Source organism: Bidens hawaiensis, unplaced genomic scaffold (genome assembly GCF_021521415.1).
Source record: "Bidens hawaiensis isolate Kalapana, Puna unplaced genomic scaffold, B.hawaiensis_p1.1 tig00062029_1, whole genome shotgun sequence".
NCBI lineage: Eukaryota > Viridiplantae > Streptophyta > Magnoliopsida > Asterales > Asteraceae > Bidens > Bidens hawaiensis.
In genome coordinates, this window is record NW_027501114.1 from 2,283 (window position 1) to 27,151 (window position 24,869).

The 24,869-nt window shown below is 37.3% G+C and overlaps 2 protein-coding genes across 2 annotated transcripts; both read right to left on the reverse strand.

Moving 5' to 3' along the window:
- Positions 1-4,915: 4,915 nt before the first annotated feature.
- Positions 4,916-6,305, reverse strand: LOC143603477 (putative acetyltransferase At3g50280). Its single transcript, XM_077080257.1, has one exon. The coding sequence runs from the start codon at positions 6,279-6,281 to the stop codon at positions 4,935-4,937; it is 1,347 nt and encodes a 448-aa protein (XP_076936372.1). The 5' UTR covers positions 6,282-6,305; the 3' UTR covers positions 4,916-4,934.
- A 2,608-nt stretch (positions 6,306-8,913) lies between these two features.
- Positions 8,914-13,234, reverse strand: LOC143603480 (polyadenylate-binding protein 2-like). The gene is made up of 9 exons (XM_077080259.1): positions 12,929-13,234; positions 12,684-12,802; positions 11,457-12,113; positions 11,290-11,367; positions 10,739-10,828; positions 10,471-10,611; positions 10,177-10,353; positions 9,383-9,568; positions 8,914-9,295 (listed from the first exon to the last, which is right to left on the reverse strand). The coding sequence occupies exons 1-9, from the start codon at positions 13,227-13,229 to the stop codon at positions 9,059-9,061; spliced, it is 1,986 nt and encodes a 661-aa protein (XP_076936374.1). The 5' UTR covers positions 13,230-13,234; the 3' UTR covers positions 8,914-9,058.
- Between the last annotated feature and the right edge of the window lie 11,635 nt (positions 13,235-24,869).

Consider the following 24,869-nt stretch of genomic DNA (forward strand, 5'->3'; position numbering starts at 1 on the left):
TGTCCAAATTTAAAGTGAATCCGGTCTTTTCCGTCCAAATAATTTTTAAATAATTTCGTCTTTCGAGACCAAATTTTAAGGAAAAAAAATTGTCTTCTTTTTTAACACTTTTTTCTCTCTCATTTAACCTGTATTTTCTTTTTTCTTTCTTTATCATCTTCTTCTTCATCATCGGCAATTAAACGAAAACTCATTAATTATTACTATGATTTCTATAGCAGTGATGAAGATGACGAAATTGACGATGAAGCCACTCTGTTTTTAGCGAAATCTTCTCCTCGGACTCGTCGAAAACTAAAACTCGCCAAAGGATGATGAATAAAAAGAAGCTGATGATGATGAACAAAAAAGAAGAGAGAGGTTGAACAAGAGAAAAAAAAGTGTGAAATTCTCAAAATTTGGACCGGGAAAACGAACTTATTTAAATATTTAAAATTTGGACGGGAAAGACGAAATTCACTTATAATATATTGTTCTCCTTAAGTGTAACCAACTTTTGAAAAAATGTTGGCCATTTAAAGTCTTCAAGATTAAATCTTAGCCATTTAAACTACTAAAAATCCTTCTAAAAGCAGCGGTTAATAGAAGTTACACACTCTCTCGTCTAAGGCTTATGCGGTTACGTTCGTTCACCTGTATATACAACCTTGATTTTCATTCTTTTGCTTATGTAAATAAATCGACAGAGGAGTTGAAGGGCGGGTAACACCTAATAAAGATTCAAAGGCTTCGATTCAGATGTCAAATGGATGCTTTCTGGGGTTGGTTTCGCTCTTTATATAACCTATCTGATCAAATCAGGCAGTGTTAATTCATGGTTTTCTTTCCATCGTTGCTTTACAGTCACAGCAGTAAACGAATCGCTAAGGTAATCAGCTAACTTCTTTACCGATTGCTTGAAACCACCACCACCCTCGCTGATGTTACCCGAACCGAAGCCGATGGGGATGATTAATTTAACTCTTGGATGTAACGATTTGGGTTAAATTCAGTCGTCTTACAGGTAATCAATCAAGCCTTTTGATTTGTTCATTTACCGTAGTATCCCCACTCACAATTTCAATACTTTATACAAATCCTTTACTGATTTTTTTTGTTATTCGTAAAGATTTCTCGGTTATGGCAGGATTTGGCAAGAAATAGACGATTGAAGAGTCCTTTCAACCAATCAGGTATATTAATTTGGTAGGAAACAAACCGACATACATGCCATTAGCTTATGATCAACTGCTTAAAATTACATATTTGTTTTGATACTTAAATTCTTGCTGTCTTTTAACTCCTTGTATAATATTCATGATGTACTTGCAGATGGTGCATATTTTATGAAGTGCAAGTCCATAAATATCTATTTAGTGCTGGTGGATTATATCGGAATGACAAAATACATTATGTCAAATGGGTCTAACGTAAGGCTGAAAAAATGGGCAGGTCAGTTCAGGATGGTGACTGGTCAGAATGAAGTTGGGTCAAACGGGCTCACGTAAAAGTGACTTTGGGTCAAAGAGGGTCATTTTTTTTAAGTCAACATTTGGCTGCGTCAAAATTTCTTTAAAAAACAGCCATGTCAAATTATTTAAAAAGAAAATAACTATAGATGATGATGATCACAATAGTCTTTTACAAATTGTATACGCTGATTGCTGATACTTCAACCTAAATGGTCTTAACTATGTGAATCATGATTATTAAACTCGCTTGACTGTCTACTTTAGTGATGAGCATCTTATCATCATTTTACCATGTGTATTTCTAGATTATATTTATACATCTTGATATGCTTTGTTTTCAAGTATTCCACATTTAAACTTTATATGTTAGGATGGGAGTGAACTTCAAGGTATTTGTGCTAATAAATTGTGATGGTCAAGAGGAAAAGCATATATCTCGGGTCTAAGCTACAGTTTTAGCATTAGTATCTTGCATTTTAAGTATTCATTATCATCTTAATTTTTTGCATCATCCAAACTTTCTTTTAAAGGTGCAATATCAACACATAATTTATAAATAGGTTGATTCATTTTTGTTTTTATTTTTTATATATCCAGTTGTTTAAACGGGTAGAATCAACAATATTAGCTCAAAAGGAACCGGGTCAAACTGTTCAAAAGCTTCCTTTTATTTATGTTTCTTCATCAGATATAAAATTTTAATAATTGTGTTACCCAAATATTTTAGCCCAAATTATGATAAACAACTAATTATTAACTAATAACAATATTTAGGTCCAAAGTTCATAGATTAATAGGTTTTGTTATAGTTTGAAGCTCATGAGTGTCAATTTGGTAAGAAAGATTAAAACTTTATAACTGTGTTTGCTTAAACGAATACGATTAATAGGTTTTATTGTGTTTGCACTTTGCTCGTATGAATCTCCTGATTATCCATATGTAGTTATGAATTATGATCATATAGATAAATGCAAGTCGTCTCCTTTGCCGGTGTGTTAATGCTTTCCTTATTCAAATATCATGATTTTAATATTCCTTCACCAGATTAACATCAAAACCTTTGTTATATGCAGTTCATCAATTTGTGCAAAAGTTTTGTTTTATGCCAAGCCAGCAATTTCTAAAGTTGTATTTGCCTCAGATCTATCATCTCCTTTATATACTGGCTAGGAGACATATGTAATGTTATTTTCTACCTAATTTATGTTTAATATATGATTTGTTGTGAGCTCGTATAATCATCAAGTCCCGTAGGCATTGCCAACAACTCAAATACATGTTGCTTATGTTTATGGTTGTGTTGAAATGTTTGTGTCCTTATCTTTTTTTTTAATCCCACATCCTAACAGCAATGAAAACAAATACTCAGAATGATGTATTAATAAAAAGGAGTGTTGCATTTCCTTGTAACCACATTGAAGTTGAAAGAAAAACCGGTGGGTTCTCCCTTTATAATATAGGAATCTCTCTTTTAATTTCCAAGACTTATGTCGAAGTCAGCTATATGGTTTACTAATAAGTTAAACGGGATAATCTTTTGTCTTAAACATATATTATTTTGGTTTTGATTTAAAATGCAAAATAAAAATAAAAATAAAAAGATATGTCAGTTTAGCATAAAACTTCCCGTCCACCGGACGGGTATAAAACTAGTTAATTAGCAGTTGAAGGTATTACTGAAGATCATCAAAGATCTTAAAACAACTTGCAAGCGATAACAACTTACTATTAATCGTTTAGGTTTTAGATGATGGATAACTAATCACAAATGAAGAACAAAGTAGAATTTTTCGCTAATGGCAAGCAACCATCTTCAAAGGGTTTCCGCTAATATTAATGAAGATTATAAGTTGCAACCTGCAATGTCCCAATGGTGATATCCTTTGTTAAGAAGTTACGTTTCACTCTCGAAGGGCATGTCCTACTTGAGCTATAAACAGCTTGCTTCTAGTCATTGTTTTATCATCATCTGAGAATATTGTGTTAACTTATATGTGTGAGCTTTGATAGGTAGAGTGTTAGAACAGCTTGCTTCTAGTCATTGTTTTATCATCATCTGAGAATATTGTGTTAACTTATATGTGTGAGCTTTGATAGGTAGAGTGTTAGCTTTGATAGAATCGATTGTTTTCTCTAACCTTAATACGTAACTACTAACTTGTATTACTATGATCTTGATTATTTATTGTTTCTAAAAAGCTTGGTATCATTGCATATGTTATTTGATAGTTTATAAATTTTTTTATTGTGATCGCATTCAATGAAAGAATGAACCCAATCAATTGATTAACTAACATACATTCTGATGTAACATATATATCCAACATTCAATGTCTATCATGTTTAATCATATAACCCGTAACTTTGCTAATTCAATAGTTTTGCGGTCACTTAATTATTTGATGAATTTGTGGTTTGAAAACAGGGTTAACTTTAGTGAGATGGAATCCTATGGCTCAAACCAGGTCTTCATGCTTCCATATTCATGCTCTTACTGATACCAAATCTGGCTGCAACTCTAGTGATATTGTCTTAGATTAAGTTTCGCTTATTATTTATGAAATTGCCCAAAGGGTTCTAACTCTTTAGTCAAAACGTTTGATTAATTCATTTACGCCCAAATTTAAATGGGATTGATTACAAAATTATAAAATTGGCCTAGGGATCTAACCTTTTATGACATGATAAGTGCATGGATTGGTAACCGATTAGCTTTGGTTTTTCGGTTTTACATATATGTTTGGTCGATTATGCATCGGTACTGAATATTTGGGCCAACAAAAAGTTGTGCAAAGATAATGAATTTGAGTATAAAACTTTTGAGCTAAAATATTTGTTATTCACAAGTTAAAGAATTTGGCAGGGAGATTTTGGCTCAAGTTAATGAAGTTGTGTCATAAATCCAAAATCGGACATTCAAATATGGTTGGTGCGGTTTGGTTCCCACTTTTGTATGTTTATGTTAGGTTTTGATGCGGCTTGGTTCGGTTCAGTATGGTTAGGTTTTCGAACGAGGTATATATATTGAATCCAAAATGCATTTTTGGTTTTAATAAAACACCGTCAATATTATCAGTTTATTAGTTTGGATCATTTATTTAGGTGCAGTTTTGTTGATTAATACAGTTCGTTAATAATCGTTTTCACACTAGGATTGATAATTGCTTTAAACCAACAAAAACTGCACCTATAAAAATTATCCAAATTTATAAACTGATATTGACGCCAACTGTGAAGAACATTTATTAACGAACTGTATTAATAAAAGAACTGTGAATGTCTCAAGTACTCTCTGCAGTAACCGTGAAGAACACCCATAACCGTGGACCGCTTGCAGGCAAACTATAAACTCACAAAAGTTGTTTGGTATGAATTTAAAATCAATAAAAATCGTAAATGCCTATTGTAATACAAAAATATTTATAAAGTTCATTAAAGAAAATAGAACAGAGTTAAAAAAAAGGAAAACATACAATTTATGAATTATACATTAACAATACTCATGAATTCTTCATCAGATTCAAAAGCCGCCATGTTCTCGGGCAACAAGCAGACTTCCAAATCGATGCTTCCTCCACCCTCCCGTCCAGGATACGACGTCACCTTCCCATCAAACTTATTCGCATACCCACTCAAAACCGCCAACGCTTTCCCCAATCCAAATTCATTTCCATACATATCAAATCTCGGCGAGCTTCCAATATGGACACCATTTCTATCAAAATGCACACTCGGGTTAACCACAAACGGACTCTTTACCCACACATCCATCAATTGCTCAATTGCCTTATCATTGTGGCTCACAACCACTTCATGCAACCGCAATGCGGCCCACCCGAGACCATGATCAAGCAACTCCCCAGCCGTTGCTGTTCCCTTCAACGTCTGAACCATATTACCTAAGTAGTTTTCGGATATTGTTGGGGATATCCTGCTTCTGTTGCTCACAGCCAGTGAGCAACTGGTGTTTCCATCAGCCGGTATCCGCCTAGCACGTGTGACACACCTCCACACGGTGGCGGATAACGACTGTAAAGTGGAAATCTTTGTTGTATTACACTCGGAGTTTGCTTTTGTTTTGAGTTTAGCGAGTGATTCCGAAGAGAAGTGGAAGATTCTTTCTCTTAACATTGGGCAGTCTGGTCTGATAATAAATTGATCTTCATGCGTAAATGGGAGTGTGATGATCGGGTCGGATCCTACCATAATCCATCTGTCCAGAATCGGAGGACGTGAGATATGAGTTAAGTGATCACTTTTGTATTTAAACATTTCTGACCAGGAGTTGAAGAAATGCCAAAATGAGGTTCCATCGACTAACATATGATTAATCGAGCAACCGATGAAGATACCATCGATTAGTTCGGTCACTTTTATGGACAACAACGACTGCTCATGACCATCATGATTGACAGCCTTTTGATGATCGAAAAACGACTGAACTACCAATGGCACGTCAGTGGGTGTAAGGATATCAGCCACTGTTGCATTAACAGCCGAATGGATGAATCTAGCTCCTGGGCTATTCTCTGGGTTTAGAAAGATGGTTAAAGAAGGAGAGTTTTGGTGTTTGAGGGTGGATAAACGGGTTGCGAGTGGGTGGAAGTGAGTAAGCGTGGCGGAAAGAGAGTCTTTGAGGTCGTCCAAGAAAGTGGTTATTGAGAACTCCTTATTTTCGGGTAAGCGAAAAAGGAGACCCTTTTGGATGTAATTTGTGGAAACCATGACAAGATCCCATGATGACAAGTATATAGGTTTCTTTGATTCTTCTGATTGGAATTTGGGTTTGACAAAGCAGTCTGAGATGATTTCAACATTTGGAGAATTCATTGAATTAAAATGGAGAGGTGTGTGGATAATTGATCAATTTAGGGGATATATTTAATTATTTATAGTGGGTGTATGCGTCATTGTACGTTTCTATATAGGAAATATCTCTAGAAACTTAATATTTTGCTAGTTTAGCTTTTCAAATTAAATTTTGCCTTGTATTTTTCTACGTAAGACTATTCACAAGATCATCTTTATTGGAAAAGAGTCGCTTACAATTTACAAAGATCGTCAATTTACAAAGATCATATTACGATGAGTCGATGAGTATTATAAAGACAAAGATAGAAAAAAATAAGATGTGAAAGGTTTTAAAACATAAAGAAATTTAATGAAAAATATATACATATTTTTTTAATTATGCATACAAAAGAAAAATCAAAAATGGAATGTGAATGCTGCTACATATAAGTTTATAAAAGTCTTATAGATATCAAGGATACAACAAATATGAAAGTAATAATAATAATAATAATAATAATAATAATAATAATAATAATAATAATAATAATAATTTATCAAGGAGTGTGCATGACCAAACAATTTTTTGTTTTATTGTCTTCTTCGAACCTATCATATCTTCAAAGCACTTTCCCAATTGTCAATAGTCAATACTAGAGTTCTGTTAGAAAAAAAGTCCGTGGGCTACGATTTATCTAACAAATTATATATAAAGATAAAAAATGAAAAACCTACGTGGTGTTCATTTTTTTTTATCTATTTTCTTCGATCAAACCATTATTGATTTTATTAATTAACCTACTCATTAGAATGTTTTTTCTTATTTTTTTCTCAATCAACCTATTATAATTATTAACATCTATTATAATTATTTCCAAAATATATTTACAAAAAATTGATTATTCTAAATGTCTTGCTCATAACCCGGTCCTCAAAAGAAGACTAATTTGATACTGAGTTCACATTTGATGAAAATTTCTGCTACAATTTAACAATAATTTTACAAATATTCTTATAGAATATGAAAAGAAGATACCTGCAATGAAAAGATGGAAAAGGAAGAAGAGATGGAAGAAAGTCATTATCATATAAACTACACCACAACCACCAATGCCACTATGGGAAAGATTGGACAGTTGTCTAGTAGAATGTAAAATTTTTCAACCCATAATCGATGAAATCAATGAAGAGACATCTATCAATCCTCTAGTTACCACCCAGCGGTCGAAAACCAGGAAGTTACAATGCTCCCAAACGAACAATCAAACAGAGCCCATGCGAAAGAATGGTGACAAATGACTAGCAATTCCACACTATAATGAGTAACCCCTATACACCATTCCAAAACAAAGCCCCCAGCCACCCCAACATGTCACCGAAAAATATGGCCTTTTTACCCCTATCACCATTCCAAGACAAAACCCCCCAACTACACTAACATGACACCGAAAAATATAGCATTTAAACTATATTTTGGGAATCTCTATTAATTAAACAAACCAATAATCACTTGTTTTGTCTCAAAAGGTTTATACACAAGATATATTATTAAGCATGTGGGTATGAAATCATGTTGATTGGTTGTCACCTCGGTAAACACCAATAGTAAACTTAATGCAAACTCAGGAACTAATTTCACGGATCCAACTTTATATCCTAGCCTTTCCGGTGCTTTGCAATATTTGACTTTCACTCACCCTAATATTACTTACGCGTTACATGCATGTATGTATGTATGTACAGTGGCGGATCCAGAAATTTTTTTCAATGGGTTCACTGTTTTTAGGTGCTTGATTTCATAGGATTTGGCATAAAAATGTTCGGGTCGATGCGACGGTTTGGGTCAAGTAAGGTTAATCACATAATAAAAATACGATACAATAATATGTCTCCATTAAAAAACAGAGGATAATCCACATGCCTTTGCCATTGGTGTAACTTTACGAGTGGGCTGATGACCGCTTAAATCTACCTTAAATTTCCTCTTAATTTCACAAGTCATAAGAAGATAAAGTTTCATAAACATAAATACAAATGCTGCAATTGCATACACCGTTACACTTAAAACAATCCTTTTGTTTAATTAGGCCACATCTTCATCTTTTTTCCCCATATCTAGAATTATGTCAACTTGTGTCGTTGTGTGTCAGATGTTGTTTCCTTGTATTGTATAACCCCTATACGAGCCGTATAGAGCTATATGACTCGTATAACACTTATTTGACTCGTATGGGCTGATATATTTTTTTTTTGAATTACTTTAAAAATATAAATTATTGAAATAACAACCAAGTTAGTTATAAAATAAAAACACAATTTAAAAGTATATATTTTGTTCCATACTAATCAAACAACCCACGGCTCGTATAGGATAAAAAAATGGATACAAATTGCATGTCAAAGTACAAACTAACATGTTGAACTTTTTTCATGGAATCTCTTTCTATATGGGTCATATAGCCCCTATACGACTCGTATAGGTCAGATGTGGTATGAGAGCCTATACGAGCCCTGAAGCCTATAGTCATGTGAAGATTATACAACTCGAATAGCCTCTATACGAGCCGTACAAAATTATTAACACATCAGGGAATAGGGAATAGTGTTTAAATATAATGACCCTAATTAATAACTTGCATTGTAACAAACTCGTATAAGAAGAACAAAAAATGCGACCGTTCCTTTATTCAACAAAATTAAACCATCACCATCAGTAAAGTGAAGGTTACAAAAACTCGTTTATTAAACAAACAAAAGCAATACCAAAATCTCCTAACCATCTTTCAAAAATTAAATGAATAAAAACTCATCATCTTTTAACTAACGAGGTTTTCATTGAGCGATAGTGAAGCAAGCTGAGCCGATGGACTGTTGGCTTGTTTCACATTTCTAAGAACCTCCATAGCCTCTGCCACCTTTGCCTTCAACGCCTCGGGTGACTCGAGCAAATGCAACACCTCGGTTTGGTCCATCTCCAATAGCATCCCGGTCACCTTAGCCGCGTGCTCGTGTTCCACTTGGTCCACGAACGGGTATAGATTCTCACCCAGCATCTGAAAAAGTCAACACAGGTCAAAGTCAAAGTCAAATTGTTAATTGACTACAAATGTTTTTTATTTGGTTAGTTTAGATATGTATACTGTTCTCTGCTGCTCGGGTGAAGCGTTAGCGAGGGCGGAAGCCAATGCGGTGATGGGCATTGGTGGTTCACGTGGAAGCATGCCGCCCATGTCGTAAGGTACTGGTAGCATTCCACCGCCAACAGCGGCTGCCGATGCGTTTGTGTCCCTAGCGGGATAACGGTACATGCGGCCTCTTGGAACCATCTGACAAAAAAATATTAGTCACCAAAGTGTAAAGTGTAAACTACTTATTTTTGTTTAACTTGATGCATGGTGATAGATTTTGCCCATTTTAACCAACTTCAATGTAAAGACGTACCTGCGCATGTAAACAAGCCGAGCCTAAGCTAGACTAGGCTCCTTTAACTTACAGCAAGCTCGAGCTCGGCTTGTCTAGTATTTATATTAATTAAATTTATCTATATTTATAATTATTTTAAGTATATTTTGAATATTTTTATATTTAACAAAATATATATATTGTTATTTTTATAACAACTTTATATATAATAATTATCATTATTATTATACAACATTAGGTATATCAAATAAAAAGTATCTAACTAATAGGCTCATTTAATGAACAAGCTTACTAATAGGCTCATGTTCGATTCAAGCCTTTAGCGATCCAATTTTGAATAGCTCACAAGAGGCTAGGCTCGTTTACACCCCCCCCCCCCCCCTAGTTATTCACTTATTTTTTTTTTTCATTTTTGGAGAACACAGTCAGGTAATTACGTGTTTTATTAATATAAAAACATATTCATCGTTTTAAAATTTCTAGTTCAAAGTTCAAACCATATGTATTATACCTGATGCTGCATCATTGGAACAGGCTGCTGATTCTGTTGCACAGGACCTGTTCCACGCCTCCCGCCAAGGCGTTGATCCTGCTGCCCTTGTTGAACAACAGGCACAAAAAAGTTTGGCATTGGACCGCCGCCTGGCCTCATTCCGGGTACCAATTGCTGCTGGTAACCAAATCCAGCCTGCCAAAACAAATTCAATTAATGCACCAAAAAACAGAACAAGATTCAATAAATGCACCATAATTAAAGATGCGAAAAACAAACAAACATGCATGTTTAAGAAGAATTAAGAAATACCTGTGGAGGAATTATAGCAGGGGGAGCTTGACCATAGAATAACTGTTGGCCCATACCGGGACCACCAGGAGGATACATGGGCATCCGAGGAGCCATCATTGAAGGTGTCATTGCAACTGGCCTCATTTGTGAAAACTGTGCCTGGTGGCAACAAAATTATATATTCAAGAATACTTATAGCAATAGTTCATCAATTGTTATGCTAAGAGATATGATTCTTGTGTAGTCATTAACTTAATAAAAACTAATAGGCTGATTAAGTTTTTACCTGTAGCCTAGCCCTTCGCTCTTCCTTACGTTGTGCAAGAGCAACATAAAGCGGTTTGCTCACAATCATCTTCCCATTCGTCTCAGAAAGCTATACAGAATTTCAAGAAAAAGTATGTTGGTTTCACCGATAGCAACTTAGGGATGTTTAAAAAGCTCATGTCTCGAAAAAAGCTTGCTTGTAAACGAGCCAAGCTTGAGTTAGGGTGGGTTCAGCTCATGGCTCGTTTAAGTTAAACCCCAAATTTTATATTATGTGTATTTTAAAAATGACACATAAATTGTTATATTAAGTTTTCAGAGTTCATAAATTTTATATTATGTATAGATTAAAAACTTATGTGTTCTGTTTCTTATATAATACGTGTAAAAATGTTAACAAGTCGGCTCGATGAGCCACAAGCTGGTTTGAGATTTTTACAAGCCAAGCTCTAGCTCGACTTTTTAGCTCATTAACTTCAAGCTCGATCCCGTGCCCAACCTGGCACGGCTCATTTACAGGCCTAGATAGAAAATCATACATATGAAATTATGAACCAACATGAATCTTACCGCTCGAGAAGCCTCTTCAGAAGACGAAAATGCCACAAATCCAGACCCTCTACTGATTCCACTAGGATCCCGCATAACCTATTAACAACATAATCTGAAGTCAAACCATAATAATGCAATAACAAAGTCAGTGAAGCCCAAAACACAGTTAGAAACCAAAACCAAACCTTGCATGAAGTGATTGTACCATACTCAGAAAACAGCTCCTTAAGTTTATCATCATCAATAGTGTCATCCAAATTCTTAACATACAAATTAACACCTTGAAAATTGTCAACCACTTCTTTCGCAGTCTGTTCAAACCGACTCTTCAACTCAAGTTCCCGTTCGGATTTCTTCTGAGCCTTACCAACATACCACTCTTTCTCATCAATCTTTTTACCATTTAACCCCTCAACCGCAACAACAGCGTCATCCGCACTCTCAAAGTTAACAAATCCAAAACCTTTCGATTTCCCATCTGCATCTCGCATAACAACCGCACTTGTTATCGTTCCATACTCACCAAATGTCTTTTTCAAATCTTCATCAGTTGTTGAATCAGAAAGGTTTTTCACATAGACATTGTTGAACTTTGCTCTGCTTAAAGACGAGTCACGTTCTTGCTTACGAAGGAAGTGACCAACGTAGACTTGTTTGTCGTTAATCAGCATACCGTTAAGTTTGTCGATTGCAGTTTGAGCGGCTTCTTCAGTGTCAAACTGCACGAATCCATAACCTTTGGATTGACCGGTGTTGTATGTGGCTATCTTGCAAGAAAGTATGTTACCGAAGCTTGAAAACGTGTCGTGTAATGCTTTGTTGTCGATCGACTTATCCAAATTCTACACAAGATAAAGAAAATGATATGTTAAGTGAACCAGTTGGTGAAAATTTTGTTTACTTAATAAATGAACGAATTTGAACACAAATTTTTGTTCATGTAATTAAAAAAAAAACACATGTCGTTTACGTTTATGTATATTTTTTCATTAATGTTCATTCTTTTACGTCCGTTTAAATAATCATTAAAATATATTTTTACTAACATTAATTCAAAATCAATTTGATTTATACACTTTAGAACCTTTGAAGACCTACTTAAAATGAATGATATTTTTGTTAAGTTCTAAAATGTTGGATGTTAATGTAAAGATGACAGTATTTTCGACTAGAATTTGGATAATTCATCTTTAAGTTTAGTTGGTGACTGTTCGTTTGTTTTCAGTTACGTTTGTTTATAAGTTCTAAAATTAACAAAACGAACATTAGCACATTCAATTTCTTAACGAATAAACATGAATAAGGAAACTCGCCCGTTTAAGTTTCCATCTTCGTTCAGTTGTTCAGTTAAAGTTATATGTGCAAATCCGAATAAACCCCAAAATTAAACAAAGATAATGATAACAATATACCTTGATAAATATATTTGCAGTTCCACTTTTGCGAATGCTTGGATCCCTATGAGAATACATGATGCGAATCGCCTTCCCATTAACCGCAGTAAAATTCAGTACATCAATAGCCCTTGCAGCTGCAAAAGTTTACATGCAATAATCAACAAACTATAAAAATAAAAACATAATCCTTAATAACACAATTTAACAACATTTTCCCAACAAATACACAAATACATGCATGCATGCATGTAACCACTAACCATCATTGGGGTTACTATAATTAACATAACCATAACCAAGCGACCGCCTCGTGCTCAAATCCCTACAAACCCTAACAGACACCACCTGTCCAACCTGATTAAACAGATCATACAGCTGCGAATCAGTAACATTTGCTTCCAAATCTCCAACGTAAAGCGACGTCGTAACAAACGACTGGTTTCCACCCGCCACCGCGGCAGCAGCCACCACGGCAGCCGCAACACCGCTAGCATTTGTGGCCGCTGCAGCCACACCGTTGGGCCCAGATACCGTCGGAGGTTGAACCTGAATCTGCGCCATTAATTTTGTAAAATAAATTTGTTTATTGACGATGATCGATCAAATTAACCGGATCGATCAAAACCCTAATGAATTGTTTTTTATTTTATTTTATTTTTTTGGACGGCGGATGAAACTGCACTGCACGGCCGGCCGACGAGCGGTGTGGATGTTTTGGTATTTTATATAGATATAGATATAGATACGAGGAAGAAATGGAATTAACACTACTGGTTTTAGATGTTATTATTGTTGGAGTGATCACCGCCGTTGATTCTCATTGTGATAGTGTGGACCGAGCCCTCACCGTTGGATTTCATAAGATTAATGTGTACGGTGGTGATGATGTGTTTAGTGATGGTGGTGTAATCACATGGTACGCGTGGTAGAGTGTTACGTTATATGCTTTGGGCTTGTTTTGGTGGGTTTGGGAGTAACATTTGGTGATGGGCTTTAACATTTGAAATGACGTAAGTGAACATTGACTGACACACTTTTTCTGCATGATTTTTTACCACACATTTAACTTACCTCTCACTATTCACTTCCGCTATTTCAAATGGCATAAGTGATGATGTGTTTAGTGATGGTGGTGTAATCACATGGTACGCGTGGTAGAGTGTTACGTGATATGTTTTTGGGCTTGTTTTGGTGGGTTTGGGAGTAACATTTGGTGATGGGCTTTAACATTTGAAATGACGTAAGTGAACAGTGACTGACACACTTTTTCTGCATGATTTTTGACCACATATTTAACTTACCCCTCACTATTCACTTCCGCCATTTCAAATGACGTAAGTGATGATGTGTTTAGTGATGGTGGTGTAATCACATGGTACGCATGGTAAAGTGTTACGTTATATGTTTTTGGGCTTGTTTTGGTGGGTTTGGGAGTAACATTTGGTGATGGGCTTTAACATTTGAAATGGCGTAAATGAACAGTGACTGACACACTTTTTCTGCATGATTTTTGACCACACATTTAACTTACCCCTCACTATTCACTTCCGCCATTTCAAATGGCGTAAGTGAACAATAGAATATTTCAAATATGTATTTCTCTATTAATTTGTTTATTAAACAACCATACATTTTCGCCATTTCATTGTCATCATTATAATTAGAAAGCTGATAATCTTCTAACTCCCCAACATGATCAGAATAATCGACTTGTTGGTGTGAAAATGCGTTATAAATACCGGAATGGTAATGCTCTGATGATGGAGGGACAACAATATCTTCTTCTGATGTATTTAAAATGCATGGTTGTTTAATAAACAAATTAATAGAGAAAATATCTATTTAAAATATTCTATTGTTCACTTACGCCATTTGAAATGACAGAAGTGAATAGTGAGGGGTAAGTTAAATGTGTGGTCCAAAATCATGCAGAAAAAGTGTGTCAGTCATTGTTCACTTACGCCATTTCAAATGACGGAAGTGAATAGTGTGATAAAAAGTTGCCAGAGGTCATGTCATGTGTCATAACATAGGGTTGTCGGTTACTGTTCACATCCGCCATTTGAAATGGCGGAAGTGAATAGTGTTGGTCAACACCACCTCGTCAGATGTGTCAGGATTTACACTATTCACTTTCGCCATTTCAAATTGCGGAAGTGAGAAAAACGAATAGGGGCAGCCTATAATGGATGAAAATTGTGTTCCCCCATTTCAAATGGCGGAACACGCGGTTTATTTTCCACTTCCGCCATTTCAAATGACGGAACACCAAAAAAAGAGCCAGGTTACCAGACAGCTCCTGACAGGTTATGCTACCATGGTCGGTTCCGCCATTTGAAATGGCGAAACACCTAAAAACCCAAAAATAATTTCTCTCTCCTATAAACCATTACACCTCTTTAATATATCTTATTTCTAAAAAATTTTCGTTGCATGTTAAACAAATAGGATTTTCAAATATCCGGTTCCGGGTATGGAATCAAGTTCGTGTATGACAATACTCGGGTTGGGCTAGGGTCCGGGTATTGTCTCTGAAACTCATACCCTATGCATCGGGTCAGGCATGGAACCAGTTCCGGATATTTTTTTTGTCTGGGTTCGGGTTTTTTGTGCACGTCTAATGTTAGTATCTTAGAGCATCCGTCGCAACATACATGTTCTTGTCACATAAGATTCGAAATCAATTTAAAAAACGTTTATTTCTTCTTTAATGGTTATTTCTCATTCTTGTTCAACCTTCATTTCCCTCTATTTAATCTCGGTCATCGGGTTTTAATTGATTTGGGCTTTATTTTTTTGGTTGAACTTTAATTGGTTTTAACTTTCAATTTGGTTGAGCTTTAAACAAATAAGGATAACATTATATTTTTCAGGCGTAACGAAATGTATAAACCAACAAAATAATTTTTTTTACACTATCGACGAAAAGCTCCGCTACCCCTACTAAGCTTATTGGTTCATCCCTGATGGGGTCTACTCTCAAGTGCTTGTTGTTGTTCTTGCTCATAAACAAACGAGGGGAGTGATTTGTAAATCTAAACAGTGTTACATGGATACCATTGGAATTGCTCTTAGTGTTGCCATTTTAAGTGTTTTATATTAAATTTTAGGTTATATGTTACTTTTTCCATTTACCATGAAATGGGATCCATTATTGCCTGCTAATCAATTAAATTAAATTAGGTAAATCACATCTTATGTTAGACAATAATCTTAAATATTATTAAATTTTAACTCTAAAAACAAATAAAATTATTTTATTACTTAATATTATTCTTTTAATAAACCAATCACAAGTTATACTAAAAAAAATAATAATAAAAATAAAAAACCTTTGCCGGTTTACCGATGTTCGCTAATCTTTAAAGGGTAACATCTGATTATTTTATAATCATAATTGATGATTAAAGCACTGATTATTTTAAGTTAATAAATAACAGTCCATAATGCCTATCTATAATTGTTTGGTGGTTATGTTTTCTGGTTAAGTGACTTATTTTTATACCTAAAAGGTGGATTGTTGATCTCATTTCATTAAAAGGTAAAAACATACTTTCGGCCAAAGCCTTATAACAATTAACATGAAACAAATTAATGGAAAGTGACATGTAGAAATAGAAAAGTCTCACCAATATTATTAGATAAACTATAATGGAGCAAATAGGAAAAAATAATCTGGAAAGTAACACATAACACCAAATTCATTATAAAAATGAGCAGATTAAATGTATTAACCTGTGAGCCCGAATTATTTAACTAAACATGTCATGGGCTCAACCAAAAAGTGAACCAAATTCGTCAAGAATAAACCTACACCCAATGAACTTGATGTTAGGTTGATGAGGGTCAAAATTCACACCCTTAGTCTTTACTATAACATAATTTTAGTTCTATTATATTTCTTACGTTACATTTCTACAATTCTACAAATAGCTTAATAATATATCATTTATTTTATGGACTATTTCATACATATTAGCTGCTTTTATTTTCTTTTATAGTAGTCATGCCACCACAGTTGTTACTCGTGTCGATGTGTCTCATTTTTTTTCGGAATGTTGCAGATTCGTTATAATGTTATTTTGCAGTTTTTTACTATATTTTATAAACAATTAATTGCCTAAACACAATGACTTTCCGTTGTATCAACGGTGAGATGAACAATACTTTGAATTCATATTTTTGAATTCTTTCAACCAAGTGAACCAACAATACAAGACAAGGTTGGTACAATATTTTGGGCATTATTGAAAAGGAACGTGAGCTGTAAGTAGGGCTAACAATTGTTGATGTGTTTAAGAAACGATTAAAATTGTTTAAAAAAAATATAAAATATGTAATTTTACATTTTTCTTAAACAATTAAAATTAGTAAACACAATAAAGACATGTTTTATCAACCATGATTGTAAGTAAACAATGCCGAAGAAAAAGGTTTTTGGAATTATCAAACTCATTTAATTGGTTAACCTTCATCTATTTTACTACGTATGTGAACATTATATTTATTTTAAAGTTTAATCACATGCCAATGTCGGTGTTTTCATCTCATTCTCAGTAATTTCGGTAACCTTCATTGAATTTGAAGTTATATGTCAAAACTAAAAGTAGAATATATGACAATGTTTTACTTATTTGCTTCCCTTAAAGATTCTGACTCAATATTTAATTCCTTTTCTTTTTTTGTAATACCTCCTATTTAATTTTGTGAATTTCTTATTAAAATTTGGTTTTTGTTTCCGGGCTTGTAACTTAGAACTTTTCTTTTCTTGATAAATCAACCTGTTTCCAGGATCTAGACCATCAAAATATGCAACAAGAAACTCATGATCACGTGTATCTCATCAAATTTGTTTAATTGGCTATTTTAGTATGATTGGCTTTGCTATTCAAAAGGTGGTAGCGGCACAGCTTGTTGCCCGTTTGCCTGCCACTTTATTGTAACGTTTTCTAAAAATGATTGTGAAGTTGACTTTGTAAAAAAAAAATTTGGCTATTCATGTTTTTAGGCATTCAGTTATATTTTCGACCTCTTTTACATGCTACAGACTCATACTAAAACGTACTGGATTTTCATGATTTTTTAACTCATTAGGCAAAGTATATCAAAGATACTTGAATTAAGATTTGTTAAGCTCAGAAGTTGAATTGTTAGCTCAAGATCCACAAATTCTTGAATTTCTTGTTACCGACAAATTAATCAAGGTTAGAAGATAAGGTGAATTGACCTATCTTAATTTTCAAGATGGATTTAGAGATAGCTTTTGATTTAATGGTGGTGCTTAAATATAAGTGGAGACCATGAACCATATGCACTATGGGATTAAGTGGTGTAAGTGGATAAAAAGTACTGTTTGTTTCATTTTCATACATCTTATTAGTCGTTAAATTATCGACCTTGCAAAAACCAAACCAGTTACTAAATTTTAGGTCTTGATGGGCATTTTAATAATGTGGGTTGATGACGGAGGTAGCCCAAGGAAATAATAAAATGGCTGTAACATACTAACGCTAAAAAGGTTAAAAGGTTAAACGCTTCGTTTTCCCGCCCAGACTTATGTCAATAAGCACCCACGTGCTACAGTACAACGTCACATCACTATTCACATCCTTGTCCCCTCTGAGCAAAGGACAAGTTCAGACAAAGTACTATTACTTTATCTATGGACCAGCAGTCCAAGGCTTCCCGCCCAATAATGGTCAACTCTCTATGCAAACAAGAGGTTAATTAGTTAGTTACATCTGAACTAAAAGGGGTTACATCTCTTCACCTATATAAGAGATGCTTAGCCATAATCACAAACACACCAGATTTGGGCAGATAACACCATCTCCCTAATCTTCTCTTCTCTCTTAAGAAACACACACTTAGCTTATTTTTTTCTTCAATATCTTCATAGCTTCACCAAGAACATCATTCCAAAACCGATTTCAAACATCACGGTTCTTGATCATTGGTGAGCTATAACAACAAACAACTAACTAGTGAACCTCCTTCTATGTTTTGCAAACGTAGAGGGACACCACGACCTGCGTTAGGCTAATCTGAACCCTTGAAGCCTTTTAGCCTAACCAGTCTATTCACTATCAATGGTCTTATCTTTATTGTAGCAACAAGTTGGCGCCCACCGTGGGGCTACGCCGCTTATTTTATCATAAAGACCAGTAGTGTAGCTCCATCACCATGACCGAAGGTGAATCTCCCGAAGAAGTTAACCAACTGTCAAGAACACCGACACCAAGCGCCGGTCAAGAAACTCCGGCGACAACCTCGATTTTCTCAACTCCGGGAGGAACCTCAACGGAACCCTTGTTCCTCGAGTTCTCACCTTTTCGAACTTCGACTCCTTCACGATCTGGGGTTCCTTCTCCTCATGCAGGAGTCACAAACACCCCGGAACGTGTCGACTTGACAATGGAAGGTGTGTCACGACATTTCTTGCAACTAAGACACCTTCTTAACCGCCACGTGAGCCAAGAAAGAGAAAAAGGGATAAGATTAAGGCTGGAGTATGACGACGATGAACCCTCACTGTCACTCGGACGTCCACTTTCCCCTTTAACCGGCTCACAACCTGCTGCTTCTCATTTAGAGGTTGGTCCAAGTGTAACCTGTCAACCTTTTAACCCATCTACCTACACCTATGGGAGACCAAGCCCAACGGCTTTCCCTTTGTTTACTTCACAACCCCTTGGACACGAAACCACTCTCGACCAAATATGGCAGTCACCAGCTTCAAGTGTTCCCCCTACAGCCACTACATGGGAGCAGGCCATGTCGGTCTTACCCTTGGCTCGAAGTGCTTCAACGAATGCTCCCATGGGAACAAACCAAATAGCAGTAACCCCTGAAAGCCTTCAAGGCTTCATGCCTCAGATGATAGCTCAAATGATGGCACACCTCCCTTGGACCCAGCTCATCAACCAAGCACTGGGTACTCACCAGGGAACAACAAGTCATAATACAAGGGTAGATGAAGACCTTGCGAAACCTTACAAGCCTGGCAACCTTTCTTGTTTCTCCCAGCAAATTGCCGATTATGACTCCCAAACAAATATCAAGATGCCATCCCATATAAAAACATATGATGGGACCGAGGATCCCGAGGACCATATCCAGGTCTTCACTGGGGCGGCCAGAATTGAAAAATGGTCCCACGCTGAATGTTGCTTGATGTTCATACAAACATTAGTCGGATCAGCCAGGATATGGTTCAATGACCTTCCTGCTCAAAGCGTTCGAAGCTTCGATGATCTGAGCAAAGGATTCTTGGCCCACTTTTCACAACAAAGGAGGTATGTCAAGGATGCCACGGTCATTTTCCAGATAAAGCAGAAGGATGATGAAAGCCTTCGAGACTTTATCGAAAGATACAAAAAAGAAGGGTTACAATATGTGGGGGCTGACGAAAAAATGAGGGTGGCAGGCTTCATGAACGCCATCACATCCAAGTACCTCACAAGGGACTTTAACAAGTGCCTACCTAAAACCCTTGAAGAAGCTCTTGAGCGAGCTGAAGCTCATATACGAGGCGAAGAGGCTGTTGATTTTAAAGAACAAAAAAAGAGCTCCTAGTTGGCGAGGCAACAGCCCCAACCGAAAGAAAGGGAACTACAACCCTTATGATAAATACCCAAGGAGTTCAGATCAACGAAGGCCTGAAGGTCGGAACCCTCCAAGCAGGGAAAAAACTGTGAACTTCACAGCCTTAACCAAAACCCCTCAGGAGATCCTTGCCATAGAAGAGGTGAAACACAACTTCCGACCTCCTCGACCCTTGCCCAAGAGCAAGAAAAATGAAAACTCAACCCAGTTCTGTGATTTTTATGAAGAAAAAGGTCACCACACCAACAATTGCTTTCAATTCAAGAGAAGAATTGAGGAAGCAGTTAAGTCTGGAGAATTGGCTCATTTGGTGAAAGGGGTCAAAGACAAGATGGCTGAAAGAAAAAGCAAATAGGTGAATATGGTGAACGTAGACGATGGTGTTTCCCACAAACGACAACGCTTGGAGGCTTGGGAGCTTCAATGTGTCTGCTTCCCACCACCTCAAGGTAACTTACTCTCAAACCCTTTAGTGGTAGAAGCAAACGTAGGAACACTCAAAACAAGCAAAGCCTACATCGACACAGGGGCGGCCACAGAGATCTTGTATGAAAGCTTCTTCAATCAACTAAGCAAAGAAGAACGTTCAAGGCTCCAACCCTCCGGGTCTTCTATAAAAGGTATCGTCGATGTACCCTTAAAGCCTCTAGGCCAACTAACCCTTGATGTCTGTTTTAGTGAAGGCAGGATGAAGAAGATCATAGGAAGGCCGGGACAGTGTACGTTCAACATGGTTGTCTCAGTTGGTCAAGGTGCTGTGAAATTCCCAACTGACAGGGGAATCGCAACCCTTCAACCTTCCCAAGTGTCACACCCGGCCCTGAGCGGCGGAAACAGCCGGGCGCGCGCGAGTGGGGATTGATAATTAAGCACGGGCCATTGCAAACATTCAAAGATTTTCATTGCGCATGAAAAGTTTAATACAAATACATTACATTGTTTAAAAATTACATAAAAACATCCAAGTATAAAACTGTTGAAGATTTCCAAGCCATATCCCCTTGCGCGGCGGGAACAACCACGCGCATCGAAGGGATAGAACTAAAATCTTCCAAAAAGCTAGTTTTAGATGTTCAGCGTGAGGTGCTCTAAGTGTGACTCCATGCGCTACCTAGTTATCTCCTGAAAGACACGTAAAAATATTTGAATCAGTATAAACTGAGTGAGTTCACAAGTTTTTGCAACTTGATAAATCGTATTGCATCATAATCATTCTGAAACATAATTCTGGTAGCATCATTAAAACACATGCTTGGTAAAACATAGTTCTATCAACATATTCTGATAAAATCGTTCCGCGGTTTACGCGCGAACATTTCTGGGAACTGTGCTCGTCTATGCAAAGTGGCGCTGCCACTACGAGCTAAAATAAGTAATACCGTCCCGCGGGTTACGCGCGAACGTTTCAGGAAAATGTGCTCGTCCATGCAAAGTGGCGCTGCCACTACGAGCTAAAATAATAATTCCGTCCCGCGGGTTACGCGCGGACGTTGTGCCGGAAAACAAGGCGCTCGTCCATGCAAAGAGGCGCGACCCCTACGAGCGGGCTCAAACCCATAGTACTGCCCCATGACCATACTAGGCACTCGTCCATGCAAAGAGGTGCGACCCCTACGAGTGGGTGGATCAAACCAGCAGTCCCTACCCTTAGAGTTCCAATGGTAAAGTGATCACTTACTCGAGTTCTAGCGCACATACATCGAAAACCTTAGATAACCGTTCGCATTGCTCATCATGAAATATAATTTAAACACATAATCGCTTGCATAGCTTGTAAGTATACCATGATAAAACATTATTTAGGTACGTGTCCCTCGCCCCGAAAACAGTTTAAAATAGTGAAAATAGTGAAAATAGGGGCTGTGAGACTCACCTGTGGTTCTTGTTAAGGGATTAATCGAGATTCGGGTTTTCTTGGTGTTGGCCTCGGAATCGAAGGTCTAGAATACGATTAAATAACAAGAAGTATATGTATTAAGATCAATAAACGGGAGAACATAAGGGTTGGAAAGTAGATCTCAGGGTTATATTCTCGGCTTACCTAGTAACAGGATCGGAAATGAAAACAACGGATGCTTGGGAGAGGATTAGTGCAAGTTTGTAGTTCTTTGAAGTGTGTTTTGGGTGATAATTTAGGTTACAAATTTATAGGCAAACTCAAGGGAACACAATCCCTTGCTTTAGGGGATTGAAATCTTTTCATATCTAAATGTAATGATGATAAAGTATGGAAGTTATTATTATTTACTTAAGAGTGGAGTGGTGGATAAAAGATTTTGATTTGATTTGGACAGAACATGCAGGTCTGGGGTTGGTGAGAATAGGGTGGCTGACAGTTGACTTTTCATGTTACAGTGTGCTTTTTCAGGTACTTTTGTCAGTGTACAGTAAAAAGTGGAAAATCTCTGAAACACGCTACTGTTTCCTTTTGGGCGGGAGTAATCTCCTTATGTCTGGAGAATAGACTAAGTGTTCTGTGCGCATCACTTTGTGCGCATAGCTTTCTGCGTGAAGGACATTTCTTTGCTGCGGGTAGGTGCGTAACCTTCTCGCAGTTAGGGACATTGAGTTTCATTTGTAGATTCTCCAGGGGGTCTTGGTATTTCAACATAGTGATCAGTCATGTTGAAGTCAATTCCATCTTGGAGCTTCAGACAAACTAGCTCTCAATGTTCCCGCCATGCGGGGAGGTTAGTTCCCTTCCGCACGCGCATAAACGATTTAGGATGCACCCGCCTTAGCATCATGCGGGATGGTCAACCCAAACATAAAGCCAAAACATTCACGCATGGCGCATATAACATATGCTCACGCTGGTTCTTAACATGGTGCGCTCGTGCAGGGCGCACATAACAGATGCACGCGCTGACTAACATGGCGCGCTCGCGCAGGGCGCACATAACAAATGCACGCGCTGACTAATATGACGCTTAATATTCACAATCACCTAATTATTAGGTTGATTACTTAGTTTAAGGGGTTGGGAATTTACCGGGTGTCACATTCTCCCCTCGTTAAACGAATTTCGTCCCGAAATTTAGGAGACGTTGCTGGCAGAAGCCATGTTCTGAAAGAGGTGTGGGTATTTCATGCGCATCTGGTCTTCTCTTTCCCAAGTGAATTCAGGCCCACGCCTCGAATTCCATTGAACCTTTACTAACTTGATTCTGCTTCTGCGCAACTTTTGTTCTTTCCAATCGGTTACTGCTATAGATTCTTCTACGAAGTGCAGCTGTTTGTCGATGTGAATCTCTTCCAACGGCAAAATCAACGTTTCGTCAGATAGGCACTTTTTGAGGTTGGACACATGAAACGTATCATGAACTCCACTGAGTTCGGCGGGTAAACGGAGCTTATAAGCAACCGGACCGATCCTTTCCAGGATCTCAAATGGTCCAATGTAGCGTGGATTCAACTTTCCTCGCTTGCCGAAACGGGGGACTCCTTTCCATGGAGAGACTTTCAAAAGTACTTTATCCCCTACTTGAAATTCCAATGGTTTCCTTCGCACATCTGCGTAGCTCTTCTGTCTATCGCGCGCTGTCTTAAGGCGATCCCTTATCTGAAAAATCTTGTCTGTTGTTTCTTGGATCAATTCTGGACCAGTCATTTGCTTGTCACCCACTTCAGCCCAGCACAGTGGGGATCTACACTTGCGCCCATACAAAGCTTCGAACGGCGCAGCCTTAATGCTTGTGTGATAGCTATTGTTGTAAGAAAATTCAACCAATGGGAGGTGAGTATCCCAGCTACCTCCGAAATCGATTGCGCACGCGCGCATCATATCTTCCAATGTCTGGATTGTTCGCTCGCTTTGCCCATCCGTTTGAGGATGATAAGCTGTACTCATATCAAGGCGAGTACCTAGAGCTCCTTGTAACGATCTCCAAAACCTTGATGTGAACCGACTATCTCTATCAGAAATGATGGACACTGGGACTCCATGTTTTGAAACTACTTCTCGAATATACAATCTGGCTAACTTTTCCATCTTATCGGTTTCCTTGATCGGCAGGAAGTGCGCTGACTTAGTTAGCCGATCCACAATAACCCATATTGTGTCATAACCCCCAGGTGTCCTTGGCAGTTTGGTGATGAAGTCCATAGAGATTTGTTCCCACTTCCACATGGGAATTTCTGGCTGCTGAAGTAACCCCGACGGCTTCTGATATTCAGCCTTTACCTTTGAACACGTCAGGCACTTACTGACATACGTCGCGATGGTGCCTTTAAGATTGGGCCACCAATACAGCGTTTTAACATCTTGGTACATCTTGTCTGCGCCAGGATGTACGGAATACCGCGTCTTGTGAGCTTCGTTTAATACTTGCTCACGCAATCCTCCCATGAGAGGGACCCATATGCGGTTAGCGAAATATAGATTGCCGTTCTCTTTCAGTTCCAAATTCTTAACCATACCCCCAAGGCATTCGTTTTTAACAAACTCTGGTTTCAAGGCTTCTTGCTGAGCGTCTCGGATGCGGGTAGAGAGATCTGCGTGAATGGTCAACCTTAGAGCCTTGACTCGTAGCGTTTTTATTCGCTCCTTCCTACTTAGCGCGTCTGCTACCACATTCGCCTTTCCAGGGTGGTACT

Excerpts from the sequence above, each read along its gene's own strand:
- LOC143603480 (XM_077080259.1), bottom strand. The coding sequence starts at position 13,229 with ATGGCGCAGATTCAGGTTCAACCTCCGACGGTATCTGGGCCCAACGGT. Across the intron at positions 10,612-10,738 it reads AGCGAAGGGCTAGGCTACAG|GCACAGTTTTCACAAATGAG; the intron begins GTAAAAACTTAA and ends TGTTGCCACCAG. Across the intron at positions 9,296-9,382 it reads CACCCGAGCAGCAGAGAACA|ATGCTGGGTGAGAATCTATA; the intron begins GTATACATATCT and ends TGACTTTTTCAG.
- LOC143603477 (XM_077080257.1), bottom strand. The coding sequence starts at position 6,281 with ATGAATTCTCCAAATGTTGAAATCATCTCAGACTGCTTTGTCAAACCC.